The sequence below is a fragment of the Panthera onca genome, chromosome F1, assembly GCF_046562875.1.
Source record: "Panthera onca isolate mPanOnc1 chromosome F1, mPanOnc1 haplotype 2, whole genome shotgun sequence".
In the NCBI taxonomy this organism is placed as follows: Eukaryota; Metazoa; Chordata; class Mammalia; order Carnivora; family Felidae; genus Panthera; species Panthera onca.
In genome coordinates this window covers 23,443,871-23,466,417 of record NC_138355.1, presented here as the reverse complement: position 1 = coordinate 23,466,417, position 22,547 = coordinate 23,443,871, and the positions used below count along the sequence as shown (strand labels likewise).

The 22,547-nt window shown below is 44.6% G+C and overlaps 1 protein-coding gene across 9 annotated transcripts in view; it reads right to left on the bottom strand.

Annotated features, from left to right (window-relative positions):
- The window catches only part of FAM20B (FAM20B glycosaminoglycan xylosylkinase), a 43,374-nt gene that overhangs the window by 18,221 nt on the left and 2,606 nt on the right, over window positions 1–22,547 (bottom strand). For 6 of the 9 annotated variants that reach the window (XM_078440581.2, XM_060643636.3, XM_060643635.3 and 3 more), the window contains exons 2-4: window positions 11,450–11,951; window positions 5,536–5,622; window positions 1,605–1,714 (exon numbers count right to left, since the gene is read on the bottom strand). In XM_078440581.2, the coding sequence (XP_078296707.1) occupies window positions 1,605–1,714; window positions 5,536–5,622; window positions 11,450–11,826 (574 nt within the window). In that variant the 5' untranslated portion in view covers window positions 11,827–11,951. Of the gene's footprint in view, window positions 1–1,604; window positions 1,715–5,535; window positions 5,623–11,449; window positions 11,952–13,279; window positions 13,549–21,186; window positions 21,312–22,547 lie in introns of all 9 variants that reach the window. The other 3 variants (XM_060643639.3, XM_060643637.3, XM_060643643.3) reach the window with 2 other exon arrangements.

Genomic DNA, 22,547 nt, shown 5'->3' with positions numbered 1-22,547 from the left:
CCGTCTACCTGCTGCTACGGATTGAATGTTTCTGTACCCCCAAGTTCATACGTTGAACCCCTAATCCCCAGTGTGCTGGCATTTGAAGGTGGGACTTCCAGGAGGAGCCCTCATGACGGGGTTCACGCCCTCGTAAGAAGAGACAGCAGAGATGATTCCTCTCTCATTCTCTCTGCCGTGTGAGGACACAGCAAGACGGTGGCTGACTATAAACCAGGAAGAGTGTCCTCACCAGAACCCAACTGTGCCGGCACCCTCATCTCGGACTTCCAGCCTCCACGACTGGGAGAAACAAATCTCCACTGTTTAAGCCACGTGGTCCATGAGATCTTCCGGCAGCGCCACTGAGACGCTGCTCTGTGCTGAGGGTGCGTCCAGAAGCTCATTCCCCAAGTGTGCCAACCCCACGCACTGGCCCATCTCTATGCCCTCGCTCCGTTCTTCCTTTCTGTTACTTCGCCTGATGCCCAGCGAAGACGCTGCCTGGGCGGCTCCTACCGATGCTTCAATACTCAGTCTCAGTGACAATAACCTCCTCTACAAACCTTTTTCTGGCCTCTCCCTCTCCCACCCCTCGCACCGTGTCTGAGAGTTAACCTTCTGTGAGTCTCCAGAGAGCAGAGGCTCTGGCCTATTCTTGACCTCCTCTCATCCAGCAGGAATCTGTGTTTGCCTGAGCATAAAATTGGACAGGCAAAGATGATTAGAAAATATATGAAACAAATCATGACACTGTGTGTTTTTGCTTATTTGTAAGAACAGTGTAGCTTGGCCTTCTATGTTTAAATTCTGAATGATGAATCTGTCATAAGCCCTTTAAATACTCAATTTCACCTCACTGGAAATATAAATCCATTCATTCTAGCCAAGCAAGCTGAAATTCATCTCGCAATGCTGTTTCGATAGTCATATCATAATGCAGAGCACTGTGTCATTGAAAATGTCACCACGATGAGGCTGAAACAAGAGCCCCCAGCACCTCTGAATCCCTCCCGTTCTCACTGTGCCCACAAGGAGAACTGGAGTGAGAATTTAGCTCAGATTCCTCACCCTGGAGTGAGACGACGGAGAACGGAGACCAGAGGGACCACAGCCAGTTCCATGCACAGTGAGTTATAGGCTGACCCTTTCAGAGCTGAAGGCAGCGGTGATCTTTCAGGCCCACACGCAACCCTACAAGGGCATTTCTGACCCTCTTACAGGCTTGCCTTAGGGTTTCCTCAGTTCTAAGGAGATAGTTCCCAAGAAAGGACATGTATAGGAAAAACACCGCCAAGTCAATAATACACATTCAGGCTAAAATTTAAGTTTGAGATTTACTTTGAGATCAAGCAGAAGGAAGTTATCACCTGCTTACACTATCAGTAAACTATGTCACTTCCTACTTCACAGACACAACAAAGCACACATCAGGGAAAACTTTCGCCTTCTGGCCACCTGCCGTTAGATCCATTTCCCCCAGTGACCTGAGAACAAGTTACCTGATTTGGTTTTGTGCTCCCTTGAGTTCCTCAGTTCCTGAAAGTCACAAACCAGCTTGCGCCATGATAGTTAATAACTTATTAACTACTCCTCTATTTAAATGTCCTCTATAATCTTCTTACCTACGGTTAGGAAGGTGCTCAACAGCTGCTCCGTGGCAACAGGCTTGATCTCTGTCCGCAGATTAACAAATCTGCCAACCACTAAGGGCGCTCGGCGGAAACCCAGGATCCTGGTTTGGGAGGTTGAAGAACAGAAGAGAAAAATCTGTGGGGGTGTATTTGACAAAGTAGTCTTAAAAAGATATTGTTGTTTCATAGGTAAATATATATATTTTGAAGATTTTATTTGTAAGTAATCTCTACCCCCAACATGGGATCGAACTCATGACCCCAAGATCAAGGGTCGCATGCTCTACTGACTGAGCCAGTCCAGTGCCCCTGCGGGTCAGTCTATTTTAAAGGTACCTATATTTATGAGCTTAATATCAAGATGTAGGTCATTTACTTTAATATGTACTTCAGCAAAAGGGATAAGGCAAATCTGGCCAAATGTGAACAATTGCTAAATCGGGGAAATAGATAACACGGGTTCACTATACTGTTCTAATTTGTTAGAAATTTTTCATAATAAAAAATTTTAAATAAATTTTAACAAAGCATTAAAAAAATGGGCTTAAATCCATACATAGGTTCAAAGCTTTGGGTAAAACAGCACACTGGCAGGAAACTATCAGATTAATCTGAAGGATTAACCCATAGGACAACTTAAATACAGATACATGCGAAGGTAACTTCTCTCTAATGGTCTAAAGTATAACCTTATGGTTGAGCAAAATCATTTTTTAAAAAATGAAATTTACTGGCAAAAAAATACACACTCACTGAAGAAAGTTGGAGGGGCAGGACTTGGAGCACACAGAATCGTTATGATGAAGAAAATAAAGATCACCCATAATTCCACAGCCCAGAAATAACTATTGGACTTTTGGCATATGAGCATTTTTTCCTTTACACATATATAGAAAAACATATACACTCTTGTGTATATACACAACGGAGATTATACTATACCCAATTTTGTATCCTGCTTTGCATTCATCATTATACCATGAGCCTTTTCTCATGTCATTATAAAACTTTTAAAAACAGCTGTGTAGGGGAGCCTGGGGTGGCTCAGTCGGTTAAGTGTCCAACTTCAGCTCAGGTCATGATCTCACAGTTTGTGGGTTCGAGCCCCGCATCAGGCTCTGTGCCGACAGCTCGGAGCCTGGAGCCTGTTTCGGATTCTGCATCTCCCTCCCTCTCTGCCCCTCCCCCACTCGCACTCTGTCTCTGTCTCTCTCAAAAATAAATATTGAAAAGAATTTTCTTAAGTAGCTGCGTAAATAAAGAATCCACTGTTTGGGGTTGCTGACTGACTCTGTCTTAATCTTAGAAAAGCCGCAAAAGCAAGTTAATCAACTGAGGTGTCAAAATAACAAACATCGAGAGGACCTCCCAAGGCCAGAGAAGGTGGTCAAATCCTAACGTAGTAGAGAAATAGCAACCCAGAGCAGAGACATGTCGGGAGCCATGGATGGGAAAGAAGAGTTGGAAAGTACTTTTCCTCCCTACTGACCAGTGCCAGGCCAAAGAACAGCAGCCAGTTTAGTGCGGAGGGGCCACATCACAGCGGCAGTTAACAACACGGGTGGGGGTACTGGCTAGAGAATAACTTGCAGGCTTTGAGGTAGGGAAGGACTTTTAAATACAAGGCCCCCAAAGCACAAGTCATGAATTGGAACATTAGTGTATTTAATTAACACCAAAGGCAGTGATTTCTGCACAAAGACAACTTCACTTGAAGTTAACATACAGGCGGTTGTGCCGTGAAAAGGTAAGGAGACGTTCAATTTTGCTGATAACTGGGGAAAAACAAAAATAAGTAACAATGATGTACCACTTTATTTGAGTGGATTAACACAAATTAGTGTGTTGGATGCTATGAAGTACTGGTATAGATATGGGAAAATGACCTTCACACACGGCTGGTGTCCATCAGTAGGCAAACAGGAAGGGGTTTGGGAATGAAGAAAATGGAAACAAATGAGGTCTTGGAAAGACTGATTCCAGAATGTCATTTAGTGAGAAGCAGGATTTACCTAACTCTCTACTGCTAGGTCTTAAAAGAGGCAGTGAAAATTCATGGTGTTGTGAACATTTATTTAACCTTTTCCGTATCACTGGATGTTTGGATTGCTACCAGTTTTTCACTACTGAAAATGCTCCAGCTAAGATCGTGGGTATAGGTCTTTGAATTTCATTACTTCTCCACGGTACTTCCTAGAAACACCTTCCTAGAAATATCTTAGATAATTGCGTGAAAAGGTAGTTATGTTACTCATCCAAAGAATAGGAACATTAAGGTTTCTGATACATGACAGAGTTCCTAAAAAGAAAAACTGAACCGATTTAACAATGCCACAAGCTGCATATGAATCTCAATCCATTCCTGCCAATAAAGTACTACCCTCTTAAAAAAAATACTGGCCATTTTCAGCAGAAGAAAGTAGTATCCCATGGTTTCAACTGGATTTTTTTTTTAAGTTTATTTATTTATTTTGAGAGAGAAAGAGACAGTACAAGTTGGGGAGGGGCAGAGAAAGAGGGAAAGAGAGAGAATCCCAAGCAGGCTCTGCATGGCCAGCGCAGGGCTCAATGCAGGGCTCGAACCCATGAAGCCACGAGATCACGACCTGAGCTGAGACTGAGTCGGACGCTTAACCGACTAAGCCACTCAGTGCCCTTCAACTGGATTTGCTGTTACTGGTGAGGATGACCCCCTGCCATATTTATTAGCAACCGATCATTTCTATTCAGTCAACTGTGTCCTTAGACCATTTTCTATTAGGGTTTTAGCACATATTTGGATTTGTATAAACATTTATAATATTAAGGCTATTAATGCTTGGATTACATTAGGTTCAAGTATTATCTCCTAGTTTGATTTTAAATTTTGTTTGATGTTTCCTGACATATGAGTTAACTTTATTTAGCTGAGCCTACCGAATAGCTTTTCCTTTGCGATTTTTCGATTATTGCTTTTGTGCCTAGAAAATCCTTCGTAATCCAGAAAAAGACAAAAGTCCATCTTTGTTTTCTTCTGGTTTCCTTTACACATTCGTTTAAAAAATACTGTGAATATTTCTTTTAAAGTCTGTCAATATGCCCTGAAGAGGGGCGCCTGGGTAGCTCAGTCAGTTAAGCATCCGGCTCTCAGTTTTGGCTCAAGTCATGATCTCGCGGTTAGTGGGTTTGAGCCCCGTGCCGGGCTCTGTGCTGACAGCTCAGAGTCTGGAGCCTGCTTTGGATTCTGTGTCTCCTGCTCTGTCCCTCTCTCTCTCTCTCAAAAGTAAACATTTAAAAAAAAAAAAAAAAGCCCTGAGGAAAGAGCTGATCAGAAGAACAAGTGAGATACAGGCAGTTCAGTTACAATACTCCTAAACTAGCTACCTGCTGAAAAAATATTAATTTTCCTAGTTAGCTTATACCTTTAGAATTTACATCTATTTTTCTTTTAGAATTATTCTGGTTATTGAAGCCATGTGTTTTTTGTATGAAGGACCATAAAATTCATTATATATGTCATGCTATGTGCTTCAAGCATATGGGGATAAGTCAGTATTACCTACTTTAAACAAAAATAAGACAAAAAACCAGTACTGTCAGGTCTAATTAACAATCAATTCAATTTAGGGACTTGAGTTCCAACTCTGGTTTTCATCCTGCCCTCTTATTTACCAAGAACACCTGCGCTCATGACGACAGGAGGCATACCAGAATGAAATGATCTTAACAAGCGTAGAGTGAAGATATTTACCCTGGTATTCCTAGAACCAACCAGATTATGAGGGACTCATACAAATTTAACAGACTCTGTCGGTCAGCTATCTAAAGTAGGTACCAAGTCAAAGCCATTAGCGTTGCTCCCTTTAGAAGGAGGCCACGGGCCCTCTCCAAGATATTTTTAAAAGGAAACAAAACAAACGTAGCCCTCCATGATGGCACGTACCTGTCCAAATGAAAGGCTGCGACCTCTGCATTGTGTCTATCATAGCCAGCATACGGCTCCCCTTCTACCACATAGTCTCGGTTATACCTGCAGAGTGAATGGGAAGCACACACGGAGACGTGAATTACATCAGCACCAGAGGAGACAGCACAACAGAAACTTCAGCAGGCCTGATTCTGCTCTGCAGACACGTTCTCAGTCAAAGCTGAGAAGAGCTGTGGATTAGGACAAATCTCCGGTAGGTAGGGTAAAGATAGAGAAGGAAACTGGAATTCTCTCCCTGCCTCAGCAATCGTTCTATGAATAAAACACGGAAGAGGTTATTTCTACCCCTCTGAAATACTTCCAGTGTAGTTTAAGTAACACTACAAGGTCATTTTCTGGAAGGCAAGGACCATCTCTGTATCTCTAGCACAATGTTAAGCCTATAGTTGGTGCTTAATAAACGTTTACTAAAATGTTTACTAGACTGAACTAAAGAAATGAAGGGAAACGTACAACTAAAATGTCTCTTTACCGGAATGACTATGGCAAGGCTTGTAAGAGAAGTTTAAATTTCTTGGGGAAAAAAACGGTCTGGATGTGCCTCAGCTTTTGTTGAGGAGCAGGCAAAGGTGCATGTGAAAAGCGTTGTTTGAACAACCATCCTCTTTTTCTTTTTAGGTTTATGATGACGTGTGGAGGGAATACTGGCCTGGCACGAGAGCTACATATATAGTTCTGTCATTACCTTCTGGGTAACCTTCAACAAAACCAGTCTCTTCTCTGGGTCTTAGATTCTTCATCTACAATATGTGAGGAGCCGGACCAGAAGGCAATTTCCAAGATATCATTCATCTCAAATTCCATTCTGATTATTTTACATTACATGCATGACATAAACAAAGGACAATAAAAGCTAGAGTATTTCTTTCGACGAATCATAAAAAAAGATACCATTTAACTGTTAACTAGGAAGAAAGGGACACTAAATTCACCTATAACCTCTACTGTTTGCATGCATTTCCTGAGTCAAAAGGCCTATTTATTAGGCTTTACAGGCAATAGTAAGATAGAAATGAATGGAGACTGAAGCAGAGTGGAGCTGTTCCACCGAGGACACTTGCATCGGGGAAGTGGGAAACACTGCGATAAAAAGCAGTGAACTTCAACATAAGTGACCTCGGAATCTAAAGGGAAACCATATCCACAGAACACATTTTCCAGGCAAAGTACGGAACATACACGCCAGAAGACAGCCATGCGTCACCACCTGGTTGGAAGCCAGTTTCTTCTTGGCCTGGTCAAAATACTCACATGTAGTTCTTACGTTTCTAGCGTCAAAGCATTATTCAGGCTACTTAGGATTATGCGGCTACCTCCCAAATAAGTCTCCAATTTTATTATTTTTTTTATTATTATTTTTTTTAACGTTTATTTATTTTTGAGACAGAGAGAGACAGAGCATGAACGGGGGAGGGGCAGAGAGAGAGGGAGACACAGAACCGGAAGCAGGCTCCAGGCTCTGAGCCATCAGCCCAGAGTCCGACGCGGGGCTCGAACTCACGGACCGTGAGGTCGTGACCTGAGCCGAAGTCGGACGCCCAAACGACTGAGCCACCCAGGCGCCCCATGAGTCTCCATTTTTAAATAGAACTGCAGTAAAAGCTAACACTCCTCAAGCACTTCTCTTCCCGCTATAGCCGCAGGCCGTCCATACAGCCGGGGGACAGTCCTGGAATACTTTCTTTGCTGGGGCCCCAGTCGGGCCTCCACACACAGGGAGGTACGTGCAGTCCACTCCTCCCAGTGAAACGTCAGAGACCTTTCCAATACATGGAAAGGCTGCTCTAAGTGAAATGTAAAACCCTAAAGGAATCCAGAAACATCGGGGGTGGCCTGGAGAGGAAGGGAGGGAAAGAAAAGGGAAAGGAGTAAGAATCACAGAGCTGCCCGCAGAGTCAGGAGGTCTGAATCCCTGGCTCACGTTTTGGCTGTGCGAAACACAGCAAGCCAGAACTCCGCGTCTCACCCGTCCAATGAGCAGTTGGACCGGGCGTTCTCCGAGGTCCCTGCCAGCACTTCCTAGGACCACTCACTCACTTCTACCCACTCCTAGGCTCCTGCCACCTTGTTGCTTTCCCACCAGAACTGCAGCCTTCGCCCGGGGAAAGCCAATTTACTTCCAGAATGGGTAGAGCTACACTGAAAAAAAAAAAAAAAAAAAAAAAATCACGTTTCTAACGTAAGGCAAAATGTGCAAATAAAAGCATCACTGTCTTCCCATAAATTGCACCCACCGCACATGTGTCCTATCTCTGACAGGAGGACATGGCCAACCAGGCTCCGGAAGTGCGGAAACCACAAGTGGCTGTTAAAGAAAGGTGCGTGTGTCGCCTTAGCAGCAGGGGCGCAGAGCCTCCTCTCAGCAGAGAGCGATCCATCTTAAGTCACTGACAGAGCAGCAAAATTCATAGAGTAACTGCCAATAAATCACTCCTATCCTTCTGGGGAAGGACATCAGAGTCTGACCAAGGACATTAATTTGCGCTTACACCAGGACTAAATAGCCTCTGAGGCCCCCAGGGTCAGAACAGCAATTTGCTAGGCATCTCGAGACCAGAGTCAATTTCCACAGGCACTTGAACGTACACCCACGTTCCGCAGCCTGCGACAGTGCCAGGTGTCACCAGCACAGGTTGGGTGCGTGCAGTGACTGAGAGCGGGATCCCCCAGGGCAGGTGGGGCCCAGGCACCTTGCAGGTGGGGGAGGAGAGTCCCCGGGGGCTGCGAGTGGACAGGGGCAGTTGGGGGTCGGGGACTAGTTTGGCAGGAATAAAGAGCAGGGTGCAGAGAGGAGGGCCGGACGGCCAGGGGTTGACCATTAGGCTGCGGAGGCTGCGCTTCGCCCGGTGAACAATGGGACGTCCCTGAATGTTTTCAAGCTGGGAACACCGAGCCAATATGGGCGTCTGAAGGAGGAATGACAGCAGCCTTCAGGAAGGTGAAGGGAAGGCTGCAGTGGCGGTAGAGAAAGGGGATGAAGCACAGTGACTAGGTGAGTTGGTGCGGTTATCGGCTGCCACCTCCCCCAGTCACCAGCCGGGCGGCCCCTCCCTCAACTTCTACCTTGGGGCGGCCCCTCCCTCCACTTCTACCTTGACCGAGCACCTCGGGCCTTCCTGCACAACACCTGGACCAACGCTAACAGTGCCACTACCAGGAATACCTGCTCCTCCCACTTCCTGCTGGCGCATCTTACCCCCAATTCCCCAGTGTGGGAACGGAGGGCTGGGTACAGAGGGGACATCCTCTTATTTAGACGTGAAATGCTCACAACTCACCTCTATACACCAATGTCATTTGTTTTTAGTCTGCCTTTTTTCCATTACTCTGCTCACACTGCTGATCACCCAGGCCACAAACCAAGAGGTCGAGGACTACATTTCAAAACTAAACTAGGGATTTCTGCTGACGGGTGCTCAGGAAGGCAGGCAAACAGAAGAGAATCACACGTGCGTGGCAGAACACCGCCACTCTTACTCAGATCCAAACGCCAGTTACTGCGAGGTGACCTTGTCAAGTCAGTTACTCTCTCTCAGCCTCAGTTTCTTATTCTAGAAGTAAGAAGTGTAGGGACATTTGGGTGGCTCAGTCGGTTGGGCATCCACCCCTTGGTTGCAGTTCAGGTTTATGATCTCATGGTTCGTGGGTTCGAGCTCTGTTGGGCACTGTACTGACAGCATGGAGCCTGCTTGGGATCCTCTCTGTCTCTTCCTCTCTGCCCCACCCCTGCTAGCACTCTCTCTCTCAAAATAAATAAACTTAAGTGTTACTGCCCACAGTCGTGGTAAAAGCTAAAAGCATTGACAGATACAAAAGTACTTAGTGTAGAGCCTGGAGAATGGTGTGCATTCAATGGAAATTATGTCGCAGGGTCCACGGAACCATACTTTTTCCATATCACCTGCCAATCAGACTTTTCTATTCTCCAAAGGCATGCCCTATGTTTCCCTTCCTAATTGCCACATCTTCCATACATCACACTTCCCAGTTCCAGGCAAATACAGATTTCTTCCATTTCTGGGATCCCAATGTATTTGTTCTCTGGCTGTATATTATCTATTGATGGTTGGGTCATGAAGACAGCTAGGCTAACTACTCTTATCACAGTTGAATTCTGTACATCTTTACCCCACATTTCTCCCACCGGCAAGAGATCCAAAGGTATCGGTTATAATTCTCTCAAAAGCCCTATTAAGGAATGAGAAAAATGTTTAGTACATAGAAAATTCACTGGTAACTAACTCCTGGCAAAAGAATATGAATCACCGTCATGTTAACCTATTTCAAAATCATATACTCACAGGAAACTTTTAAAAATATTAATTATACTATAGAATTGCCAAACAAATGATCTCTGTAGAGCCTTGGAGAAGTCTCCAAGGGATCATCATCTAACGACATATAATTCAGCCCACTTTTTCAGATTTTGGACTGAAGTAACTAGAATGGCCCAGTTCTCTCCTTAAAACAGGTAAACACACACACACACACACACACACACACACCCCAAAACAATGAGGCATCACTACACACCTATCAGAACGGCCAAAACCCCCAACACTGACAGCACCAAATGCTGGTGAGGCACCTAATGCCGCTCATTCACTGCTGGTGGGAATATAAATAGCACAGCTACTTAGGAAGGCAGTTTGGCAGTTTCTTGCAAAATTAAACATCCTCTTACCATATGATCCAGCAAACGTGCTCCTTGGTAGTTACCCAAATGAGCTGAAAACTTACTTCTACACAAAACCTGCACATGAACGTTTGTAGCAGCTTCATCCATAATTGCCAAAATGTGGAAGCAACTAAGATGTCCTCCAGTAGGTAACTGGAGAAACAAACTGTGGTACAACCGGACGATGGAATATTACTCAGTAATAAAAAGAAATGAGCTATCGAACCACAAAAAGACATGGAGGAAACTGAAATGCATTTTGCTAAGTGAGAGAATTCACCCTGAAAGGCTACAAAGGTAGGATTCCAATTATATGGCATTCTGGAAAAGGTAAAACTATGGAGACAGTAAAAAGATCAGTGGTTGCTAGGAGTCTGAGGGAGGAAGGGGAGGATGAACATGTGGAGCATGGGATTTTTAGGATGGGAAAGCCATTCTGTGTGATACCGTAATGGTGGATACTTGTCATTAGAGGTTTATCAAAATCCACAGAATGTACCACACAGAGCATGAACCTTACTGCGAACAGTGAACTTTAGCTAATAAATTCCTACTGGCTCATCAACTGCAATAAATGTACTACACTAGTGGAAAACGTTAATTATAGGGAAACTGAGGCGGGGGGGGGCGGGGGGACAAACTCTCTGAACTTACACCCTCGACTTTTCTGTAAACCTGAAACTGCTCCAAAAAATAAAGTTTATTAATTAAAATGAAATCAAAACAAAACCTATGTGAAAGAATCACAGCTTCAGTCCTTAGACTTCAGTCACCTGTCCAAACCCACTCCAGCTGTGGGTAATTCCTACTCCACCACACCCCTGGTGTGTGCTTGGTTATCCGGCCTCTAACCGCACACTTCTGGTGACAAGTTGCTGATTTCCCAACCAATTCATTTTGTATCTCTAACATTTGGCACACAGAACATATCTGATAAATTTAGAAATCAAGGAGAGCTCTAAGTGTAAAACGCTCAGTCTTATACAGAGCCAAAATATGTTCCTACAAATCTGCCCCAGAGAATCACAGAACACTAAGAGCTGGAAAATACTTCAGAGGTCTTGTAGTCTATTCCGCTCATGTTGTTGGAGAGAAGACTAAGAGAAGGTGATGAACAGTCTTCTATAAACTTCGAGCTACTTGAATCGACCAACTAGCACAATATAACTAACTCCTGAGAAGGAGACTTACCGCTTAGGTTTGAAGACGACTTTCTGTCCTCCTTCAAGTATCAGTAAGGCTTTCAGTTGTGTCCCTTTATAACCCACATCAGCTTTAATGATCTTCTTGGTGGCCATGGCATGCATGATCGCCCCCAGCTCTGGTGTCTCTTCTGGGTACACTTCCCGCGGAACCACCCACTGGGCTGCAATCTCCCAGGGAGACTGCAAGGTGTGGTCCAGCTTGGGCACCAGCTCTACCCGCAAGCCAGCCATCATTCTGTGAAAAGCCCTCTGGTCCTCTCGGTTTGCTGCTGATGTGTCTAAGTTGTCAATCAGGAAAACTTTGGTGAAGATAAAGATGACAAGAAGAATTGCTAACAGCACGACTCGCTGCTTTAGCTTCATGTTGACCTCTTTTCCTTCTCCCCGACCCACTCTCTCTCTCACTTCTCAAGGAGAGCCGGTTAGCAAGGAGATTCCATGATTACGCACACTGGTCCATTTCTTCACAGGAGCGCCTCCCACAATTCCTGTAAGCCCAAGTATAAAGCAAAATTAAGTCAGAAATTCTGTCCTTCCAGCCTTGAATGGTTTGCAAGCCTCAAATATATAACTCACCCTTTTATCCTTGCTATTCCTAAAGCCTGAGAAGACCCAATAATTTCAAATCGACTGGTCTGGGGAAGGACCTCACAAGTAAACACCAGGTACAATGAAAATTTTAAAGCAAATACTCCCGTCTTAAGAGGGTGCAGACCCATCTAGGAGCCATTTGAATGGCTACAAATGCCAAAACACCAAAACAATGGGAAAGAGCACAACAAAAGTAAAACACTAAGATATGTGTAACTCCTTAACTTTCATTTTTACCTTTCAAAATCCATAAAGGATTTCTGAACATCCAAAACCACCAGTATTTGGTAACTTTCCAGTCCTCATCTTCTCTAAATGTAAGTTTTATGACATGTTATAAGTCAGGAACTCCTAAAAATGCCAAAGAGGATACAGAGGAGAGCAGTAACTCCTCCGAATCCAAACCCCCAGCAAGCCTGGATGTGTCATTATCTGTTGCTCACGTAGTTAAACACAACGCCCAGACACGCATCTCTGCTTCATCAGTCTTCCACTAATTATTTTTCAAAATTAAAATCCCTGTAAAAGAGGGATAATGAAATCTGGACAAATTAAGTAAAGGAAAAACATATCCCTTTGCCATCTGGCTATTAGTAGAACATGACCAGAAAACTAATGAAAGGTGGTACTATGGCAACATTATGAAGTCTGGACCGGTCGGGCATGTAACAAAGAGATGGGCGCCACAGATATGGACAAGCACTGCTTCCGGCATGGGGCTGACCACGCTCTGGTCGATCCCCAGCGAACAGATCCCACACACAAGATTTCTGCAAGAACATACAGTGCGGTCTCATTTGCATGCGGACAGGTTGCTTTCCACTCCACGGGGCCATTTAAAAACACGCGCAAGCCTGCCAGCTGGACGCCTACTGACAGCACAGCGCTGGCTAAGACAAATGTGACAAGAAGATAGCAGGGTGTGGCTTCACCCTCCAATTCATCTAACAACTCAAACCATCAATCGAAGAAATCACGCCAATACAAAAGGGCGAACGTCGGGCTGAGACCCTCCCGCTGAAACTGGAGACTGCTCTCCTAGGAACAGCTGGAAACCCCTCCAAACACAGTCGACCAGGGCAACGGCGTGTTCTGAGGGCATCACCTTGCCGTGAGCCTGCCGCCAGGCAGTTCATGCTTGGTGATTAACCTCCCGTTTGCGGTTCGTTTTGGTGACAAAGAGGAAAGGGAGAGTCAAATTCAAATTCTAATTAACTCCAGCCACCTGTTTTGTTTCAGCATCCTTCTCCCAGGGAGCACGTAACACTGTCAGCTGAGGCAAAGGCAATTCAAGTGCATCCAAAATGTAATTGTGACCGTACGGAGTTTGGTGTGAAACTCAGTAAGATGGTTCTCTGTGATTACGGTGAAGAGCGAGCGCTAGTCTGAGAGCAGGTTCCAGAGACCGCTGGTTCCAGCACGACCCACGCACCACACAACTCCTTCACTGATTCTCCGCTCCTCCAGTGATCTGTTCAACGGCACCCGTCTCGGCTGCAGTGACAAAAGGGAACGTGGAAATCTGGCCACTATGCCAGATTTCTCAGTACCGCTTCCTCAGTACCCCCAGCCGCAACCACCCACGGGCCTGGCACCACTGGCACGAGGGGCAGGCGCAGAGGGGCAAGCAGGGCGGCTGTCTGCCAGGACTGACTCTGGTTAACCCCCAAACTTCCAGGGCCGCTGCTCATTTCATTTGGGCTAAGTTCCTCCCTCGTGCTGTATAAACCTATCATATCTAAACATTCGGCATAAAGGCCACGGATATTGAGGTGTGTTTGTTTTTAATCACTAAAGCAACAGGAAGTTCCAGCAGCTCCAAAATTCAGACCAAACGGTCCCATTCCACAGTCTTTGTGCGCTTTTAAAATGGGAAATCTCATTACCTTTTGAATAGGCCTCAGAAGCACCCATTCAGCAATTCGGGGCTGCAAACAATTCACCCACTCAACTAGGAGAGGGGTTTACGTGAAGTAAACGAAGGAAGAGTTCAACTGCTAAGTTATTTCACCATTTACCTCTGCAGATCGGGAGTGAGCACGGGGTGCAAGAGGCCAAACAAGTTTCCGTGTTTGTGATCAATCACCAGCCACATCCTGGCAGAGCAGGAAAGACAGGTGCCCTTCGTTCCCACAGCCACCAACGTAACCTAGTGCTCATCCCCTTCTGCTGAATCACGGAAAGAACTGTGTTCCAGGCCTCCAGGTTCTCCAGCGCAGACCAGATGATGCGCCACAGTCGCCCGCCTCATCACACACCGCTTCTGATTTCCCCACGTTCCTTAGCCAGGCATCAGAGCCGCCCTCTGCATGGGCTTCCGAGGTCTGCTCTGCCAGGCGGCACCGTTCCTCAGTTTCAACTCAGACGGACCATGACCAGGCTCTGCCCTGGTGTGGGGCTGACCTCTGCCCTGTCATTCCTCACACGGGGACTCCCTCAAAAGACCTCTTGCTCTTACCCTTTGTCCCCATTTTCTGCTGTTTAAAGCCTAATCTATCTTTCAAGGGCCATCTCCGAGGCCATTTCCAGCCCCTCTTCACACCCTACAGAAACCTCTGTCCATTAGAGCATGCCTTCACCACACTCTGCCTTGTCCAGTATCTTCTGCTACGTAGTTCTCAACTGCCCTCTCCGAAACTTGGCTCCTTGGTGATCTTAACTGTCTTTGCGATCCCTATGGTACCTCGCATAGTAAGGTGGATGCTTTATTCACCTACACTGAACAAACCACTACAAAGATCTTGGGACTGTGGCGTTAATCTCCTTTGACATTCAGAATCACGTGAGTGTGCGGCACTTAATGCTGGCTCTCCTTTATCTGCTTATCCTCTTTGGGCAATCTACTTCTCTAACGACACGACACTCTGCTAGGTTTAGCTGGTAGTTTCAGGGTATTGTTTCTTTTTCTGAAGAAACATGGACAGTTCAGAAAGAGGTTTTCTTTAGCTGGAGAGTTGCCGTTCCTTCAGTGCACAGGGTAAGCCAAAGATATTTAAGAAATCGACAATGTAGAGATCACAGTGGAATTTCTACAAAAAAGTCTCTCCTATTCCAGAAAAATCTATGAGATGCAGGATACGGTATCATACCATCCTCTAGTGACGGCATACTTCTTAGTCTTTAAGATGATCCCCTTTATGCCTGCATGCTTGAGAGGGTAGGAGACCCAAGACAGGGTTTCCGTGCCGTATTATCTTCTTCTCTTGCTGGAAACAACGGCACACTTACCATACTCTCCGCAAACTGGGTTTCTAAGAAGATACCCCATTTCGAAGGAAATTATACCAAACTCACTGGCTACATTCCAAATTATTCATGAAAACTTCACTTGCATTCCCAGAGGAGTCTGCCTGCTCTATTTTATGCCTTCACCTCCTCTCAGAAATGCTTCCAACAGTGTAACACTGTCCAGTTTATATTATGGTCATTTATTTTAATGGTTCTGTTATGTGGAACAGAGCCTACCTCACAGAACAAACAGACTCAAGGCAATAACATAACTCAAAAAACGTTAAATATAAAAAAGGCAATGTAAATGGTCGTCTTCACACTAAAAGCTGGCATAAGCTCTTAAATTGGAGTTCTGGAAGGTAGACCTTTATAAGAAATTTTCCTCCTGAACCCTGGTTTCATCTGCAGCTCCATCAGCTAAATGAGGCTTGCTATGGAGGCTCATTTACTTTCATTCTTCTCTCTCTCTCTCTCTCACACACACACACACACACACACACACACATCATCCTACATATGTGACAAGTGTTTTATAAGGACAAACTCAGGACTATTAAGTTGCTTGGGGGAGAAGAGATACAGATTCTGCAGAAAATGCAGAAAAAAAGGGAGGTCTTAGTATGAAGTCTTCCACTCAAGAATCTAGCTGATGTCTGGAGGGACATATGCAGAAAAACATGGCAGTGCACAGGTCTAACTCATGGTGTGATAACATTCAATTTATGCAGCTGCTGAGGAACCTGTGAACACCCGGCCCCTCACTTACTACTTTAGGAGGAACTCCCACAAGCCACCAGTGAGGTTCCAAGTCTCACTGGCAGCTGTGCACCCTAGAATCTCCCTTGGATCAACTGACATCCTTACACTATTTCTCCTCAAGTCATGGAGAAGAAATCCCAATGTTTGTGCAGAGTAACTAAAAGTGAAAGTTTCAGTAAGAAGTTTTTCTTATGTTTTCAATTCAATGGTCAAATAACATTCTTTCCACATAAATGGAACGTAACATGCCTGTGAGTATAAAGTGCTCACAATGTTCAGTATGAACATTTCATGCAGAAGGCTATTAACAAAGCAGATTTCAGGCAAAGTAGGAGGAATTTATTATATACTTTATAATCATAGTTACTCACATAACCTCCCACCCTTGATCCTGAGTAGGACTTACAGGGACCGTTTTACAAACTTCTTTAGTAACTGGGTTTCAGCAAAGCTCTGAAGGTCTGGTGGGGATAAGAAGAGGTAAGACCTGAATCTACTTAAGAGTTTTTGGTTGATTATCTACAAAGACAGATACCAACAATTCCTCCCATCACAAAGTAGAATCTATTTTTTCTCCTCCTGGAACCTGGGCTGGCTCTGTAACTTGCTTTGGCCAACAGAATGCAATGGAATGACTGTGTGCCAGGTCTGGGCCCAGCCCTTAAAAGACCTGGCAGCTTCCGATTGGGACCCAGCCACCATGCAAAGAAGCTTGGGCTAGACTACTGAATGAGGAGGGACTGAGATGGAGAGGGGCCTGGCCAGCACCTACCCATTCTGGCCACCTCAGCTCAAGTGCCCGACACAGAAGTGAAGCCACCCCAGTTCTAATAGAGGTCCCAGTCAAATGGGGTCACACGTGTGATCCCAGTCTATAAACCATTTGGGCAGAACAACCAACCAGCTGAGCCCAGCTGACTTACACAATGGTGAGAAAGAACAAATCACTATTTTAAACCACTAAATTTTGGGGTGATTTGTCAAATACAACATTTTCGCATATAGTCTGCCCTTGTCAACTATTTTGGAGACATTAAAAATATTGAGGGAGAAGACACGGAAATAAATCATGTGACTAAAAACAATTCTCTCAGGAAGAGGGAAACATTAAATTAACCATTAAATATAAACACTGGAATAATCAATTGTTAGGTCATATTTGTAAATAATTACTAATGCCTTCCACAGAGCAGTAAACTCACTGTGAAATGAAATGTTACACACCATTTCTGTCTTCATGGTAGACGCTTAGGAAGATAGAGAATTAAGGTCCCTTTAAGGTAGCACAAGAAAAAACGGACTCTGAACTGGACCATTTACTAAAATCCATTTACATACTTTAGAACAATGGAGACTAACCTCACACCCTCACACAACTACATATGCCCAGTTTATAAAACCTGCCATTCATACTTCAGCCAAAGCCTAAATAATAGCAAAAATCACAACCTTTTAGTACAAAAAGTATTAGAAACACACACACTTTCACCCTGAGCTAAGTCTGATATAATGTCCTTTTGTTTTTTAATGGGTAGCGGCATCAGAGCATTGGGCTACATTATTATTACCCACCCCCTAGAAATAAACGCAGTTTCTCCTGCTGGTTACTGGCAATTCTGAGGAAAATCAAGAGCATTCAGAAATCATCCCACCTAGCACTGTGTGCTTCCTTCTTTCCAGGAAGTCAAAACCACCAATACCAAAGAGCATCACGTGTTTATTACCCGGCTAAATCCTGAGTATCCCCCAGGAAACCAGCCCATTCTTGCATTGCCATGCACTGCCTACCACGAGAGCATACTCTTCTTTTTCACCTTCAAATAGCAGTCTTCCACGAAACCAAAAATATCAAATAATATTAATCAGTATCTACATCTAGTTTTCCTTTTCCTGCTAATTCTCTGCTTAAGAAATAGCTTCTTAAAGACAAATACCCTACGATTTCACTTGGATGTGGAATTTAAGAAACAAAACAAAACAAAACAAAACAAAACAAAACAAATGAATGGGGAGGGGGGACAAAAAACCCAGACTCTTAACTATAAAGAACAAACTGGTGGTTAACAGAGGGGAGGCGGGTGGGGGTGGGTGGGTGACACAGGTGATGGGGATTAGGAGTCCTTATCTTAAGGAGCACTGAGTAATGTATAGAATTGTTGAATCACTATATTGTATACCTGAAACTAATATAACACTGTGTTAACTACACTGGAATTAAAATAAAATAAAATAGGAAATAGCTGCTTATTCTAAATGTAAACTCTTTTGAGGCAGAAAGGTTAAGAGTTTGTGGTCTGGATTCCGACTACCTGCTTTACCACCTACTGTGGCTCTTGGGAAAGCGATTTAATGCCTAACCTCCCTGGGCCTCAGTTTTTTCATATGAAAAGTGAAGTAAGAACACTATTGCCTAACTCACAGAGTTGCTAAAAATGAACATTACCACATTCACTGTGTTAAAGTTAGTGCCTGGGCAACCCATAGTGATCACTTGTTAGTCATTACTATAAGATCAAAAACCCAAAGATGACCTCCTGAAAGGAGAAAGAATGACAAAGAAAATAATCCTCAATGATTGTATTGTCTTCTGAGCCAAATCCTTTCCTAAGTTTGAAGAGCAGCGAAGACTATAAGCAAGTAGGTATCTTCAAAGTGGGTACCATGTGAAGTAGAAGACTGGGAGGCCATGTCACTAACTGGACCCACCTATTTCTCTTCTCTACAAAGTTCACATCTACCCCGTTCAACAATGGGAAGCATTAAGTGATTCTATTCTACAAAAAAGGTGCAAATAAAATGCCTTCACAATCCTTTTTTAAAAAAAAAAAATTTTTTTTAATGTTTTATTTATTTTTGAGAGAGGGAGAGACAGAGCATGAACAGGGGAGGGTCAGAGAGAGGGAGACACAGAATCTGAAACAGGCTCCAGGCTCTGAGCTGTCAGCACAGAGCCCGATGCAGGGCTTGAACTCACGGACCGCAAGATCATGACCTGAGCCGAAGTCGGCCGCTTAACCGACTGAGCCACCCAGATGCCCCTTCACAATCCTTTTTAATTTGGAAAATTAGCTCTCTGTTTTAAAGACGATAGCTTTGGGGGCACCGGGTGGCTCAGCCAGTTGAGCATGTGACTCTTAATTTTGGCTCAGGTCGTGATCCCAGGGCCATGGGATTGAGCCCTGTGTCAGGCTCAATGCTGAGCATGGAGCCTGCTTAAGATTCTCTCTTTCTCCTCCTTCTCCCCTTCTCCCCCACTCATGCCCTCTCTCTAAAAATTAAGGGGAGCCTAGGTGGCTCAGTTGGTTAAGCATACGACTCGATTTTGGCTCAGGTCATGATCTCACAGTTCATGACCCCGTGTTGGGTCCTTTGCTGTGTCAGCATGAAGCCTGCTTGGAATTCTCTCTCCCTCTCTCTCTACCCCTTCCCCACTTACGCACGCTCTCTCTCTCAAAATAAATAAATAAACTTAAAAAAAAAAAGGATGATAGTTTTACACGTCCTAAAGCTCTTAAGATAGGCCTTAAGAGTAACTTAAAAGCTATAGGTATAGAAAATCCAATTCCCACATAGTCCAAATTACTCTGAGTATTACTTTTCCCCCCACTGTTCTCACTTCAACATTTGTTCAGATCTATAAACTCACAATCCCTTACGTGATTGTGTCCCATGAAGGAAGGTAACTAAAAATGATCACTAGGCGTTAAGGAAATGTTAAGGTAGCCTTTCTTCTGGGCTGTAAGAGCAAAAATGAAATAGGCAATAGAGAGTGTTTGTGCCCTCCGGAAAAAATTCAATTCCTGCAAACCTGTGCCATTTAAACCTTGATCTGGGGCAACTCTTTAACCCTATTCCTTGAAAAAGGAAAAGAAAAAAATCTTTAGCTCATACTGCTAGTGAGCTTTGTTCTAAAAAACCAACTCAGGCAGTGTTCCCTGATCCAGAAACTCTGGAAATGCCTGAGAATTTGCATTCTGTTTCAAGTGGGCCAGGTAAAACGAAACTTCCCAAGTTCTAGGTATTTATTTCACTGCTCAATTGTCAGTATATAACCACCATTGAAAGCTATATTATAGAACGTAATTCCCAGAATAGTGTGGAAATATGGAATTTCAAAGAATATAATATTATCCTTCAGATTTTCCTGTTTTCCGTCTATATTGCTCCATTCACTACAGTTCTGGAAAGGTATATTAGCTTTATGCAACAATAACACCTCACATTATTAACCTTACGCTCTGGGTGTGTCAAGCTGACGGGCCACAGATCACTCTAGAAACACCAGAACCCCAAGCAGGTCTGGGGTGAATTGAGGCTGAGTGGCTCCAGGCACGATCCCTTTGTTAAAATATGAATATAAACACACACACACACACACACACACACACACACACACACACACACACTTTTGGGCATGCCTATCTCCTCTCCTATTCTGTGAGCTCCTCAAGGAAAGGGGATGTATTTTACTCTTTGTACTTCCCCATAAGCTGGCACAGTGCAGGGTGCGGGAGAGCCACTCAATAGATGCCCACCAAATAAAAGGAGTGAAGAACAAGGGAGGGAAACCTGCATGGTTATAAAAATGTCTTCAGCTCCTTGGTCTAAAGATGGCCTCTTTTACAGACACAGAGAAACTAGGTCCTGTGATGAATTCAGATACATAGCACAGTAAAACAATGCAGAAATATCAAATAGGTATACGTATACGTATTATGCACCCAATTTTAAATTGTTGCCGCCGTGTGCCCTACTTCCACCTTTCAAGGCCACTGCTACTGCCAAGCCTGTTCCTACCATTGGCTGGGACTGGGAGCAAAGGCGATCTGCAAATGCTAAGAGGAAGACTGGAGACGGCCCAAGACACTGCCCGAGAATGACACCAGACAGGGCTGGAGCCCGATCTTCAGGTATCACTGGCGATGCTTTCCGAAATGAGAACCACCGCTGGTACCTTCCTATCATTTTCTCTTTTCTGCCGAAGAACTACACAAACATAAATGCACCTCAACAGGGTGCACGTCTGTTATCTAAACCAAGGGTAAGAAACGAGGCGTCCACAAAAGGTGTTTGGGCAGCCAACTCATGGTTCCAAAGTCCATCCACTAACGGAGAGGCGCGGCAGACCCTCGCAAAGCCCACCTGGCTGCTTCATGTCCCATCGGGAAGCAGAGTTACCGGGGCTGCTACTCCACAGAAGACCAGAAGCCGCTAATGTAAAAGAGGGCGGCAGGGACACGAACAACAGCAAAAGCACGACTTCCCCCCTGTGAAAGAAGAGGCAGGCTATTATTAAAGGCAGAGTCAGGAATTCAAAAAGCAGAGGACGGCAAACATACATATCTCAATCGCTTCGAAGCCCGGCTCCATCACGGTCAGTAACGGATGCCAGTACCACAACCTCAAGTCAATAAAAGAAACACGAAACTATATTGTTTAAAAAGCAAACAAAGCACCGAACACATTATAAAAATTTCCCCACAGTAAGTAGAAAACAAGAATCTTCACAGGTAAGACTTATTCCCTAAACAAATAAGATAAGGGAGGCACTGCTATGTACATACGGCAGAAAGCATTGGAGGGAATGGTATGACGGACTCACCCCTGTACTTGGTTCTGTTACACGTTCCTAATTTCATATGCCCTCACCTCCGTTTATCACGTACCCAAATTAGTATCCTCCCCTCCACTGGACTGTCACCTTGCCAGAAAGGACAGACCTCTAGACACACACCAAAGCTATCTCTTTTCTGTATCAGGCTCCACTTCTTATCTCATACTGGGATGACACCTGCAGCCCCAAGACTCATCAAGCCGGGTGCTAGGCCTCTCTTTCCTCTTTTGCTTTTGGGTAGGAAAGACAAAATCACAAGTCAGATCTCTGCATTATATTCTCTCCTAGAGGACTCCAGCAGTCCGGCTGACATCAGAAGCTGGTCAGAAGCTGCCTTCAGTTGCAAAGTAAGGTCTTCCATTCCCCAGGTCTGTGCTAATGAATTCATTAGTCCTTAGGGGTCACAGAGGCAGCTCAAGGAAGGAAAAGAGGGAGAAATAACATAGGTTTGGAATAAGGAGCTGCTGGAGAAGCACTTCCGGGAGGGACAGCTCTCCTTTCCCGTGACCCTCCGTAAGGGATGAGAAGGATGGGACAATCAGGATCAATGATAATGGTGAGGCCATCGCCAAGAGCTCCAGTTCTTCCATTAAAGCAAAAATACTGACTACCAATCCAACTGCTCCGTTAGTCTAGCCAGAGAAGGCTGCAGGAGCAAGTATGCGAAGCTGCACCTGACCAGGGCACCAACGGCTGCCCGGAGGCTGCAGGTGGCTACAACAGCATACAATCACAGAATCAAATCTCAAGGCCGCTCTGGCAAGTAACACCCCGTACAGATACCCATCTTCACGGCAATTTTCAACAGTAATCTGAAACACACTTTCTTGTCTTTTCCTTAACAAAAACAGGAACTCAACAATTTATACACTAGAGTATTTCCCCTTCC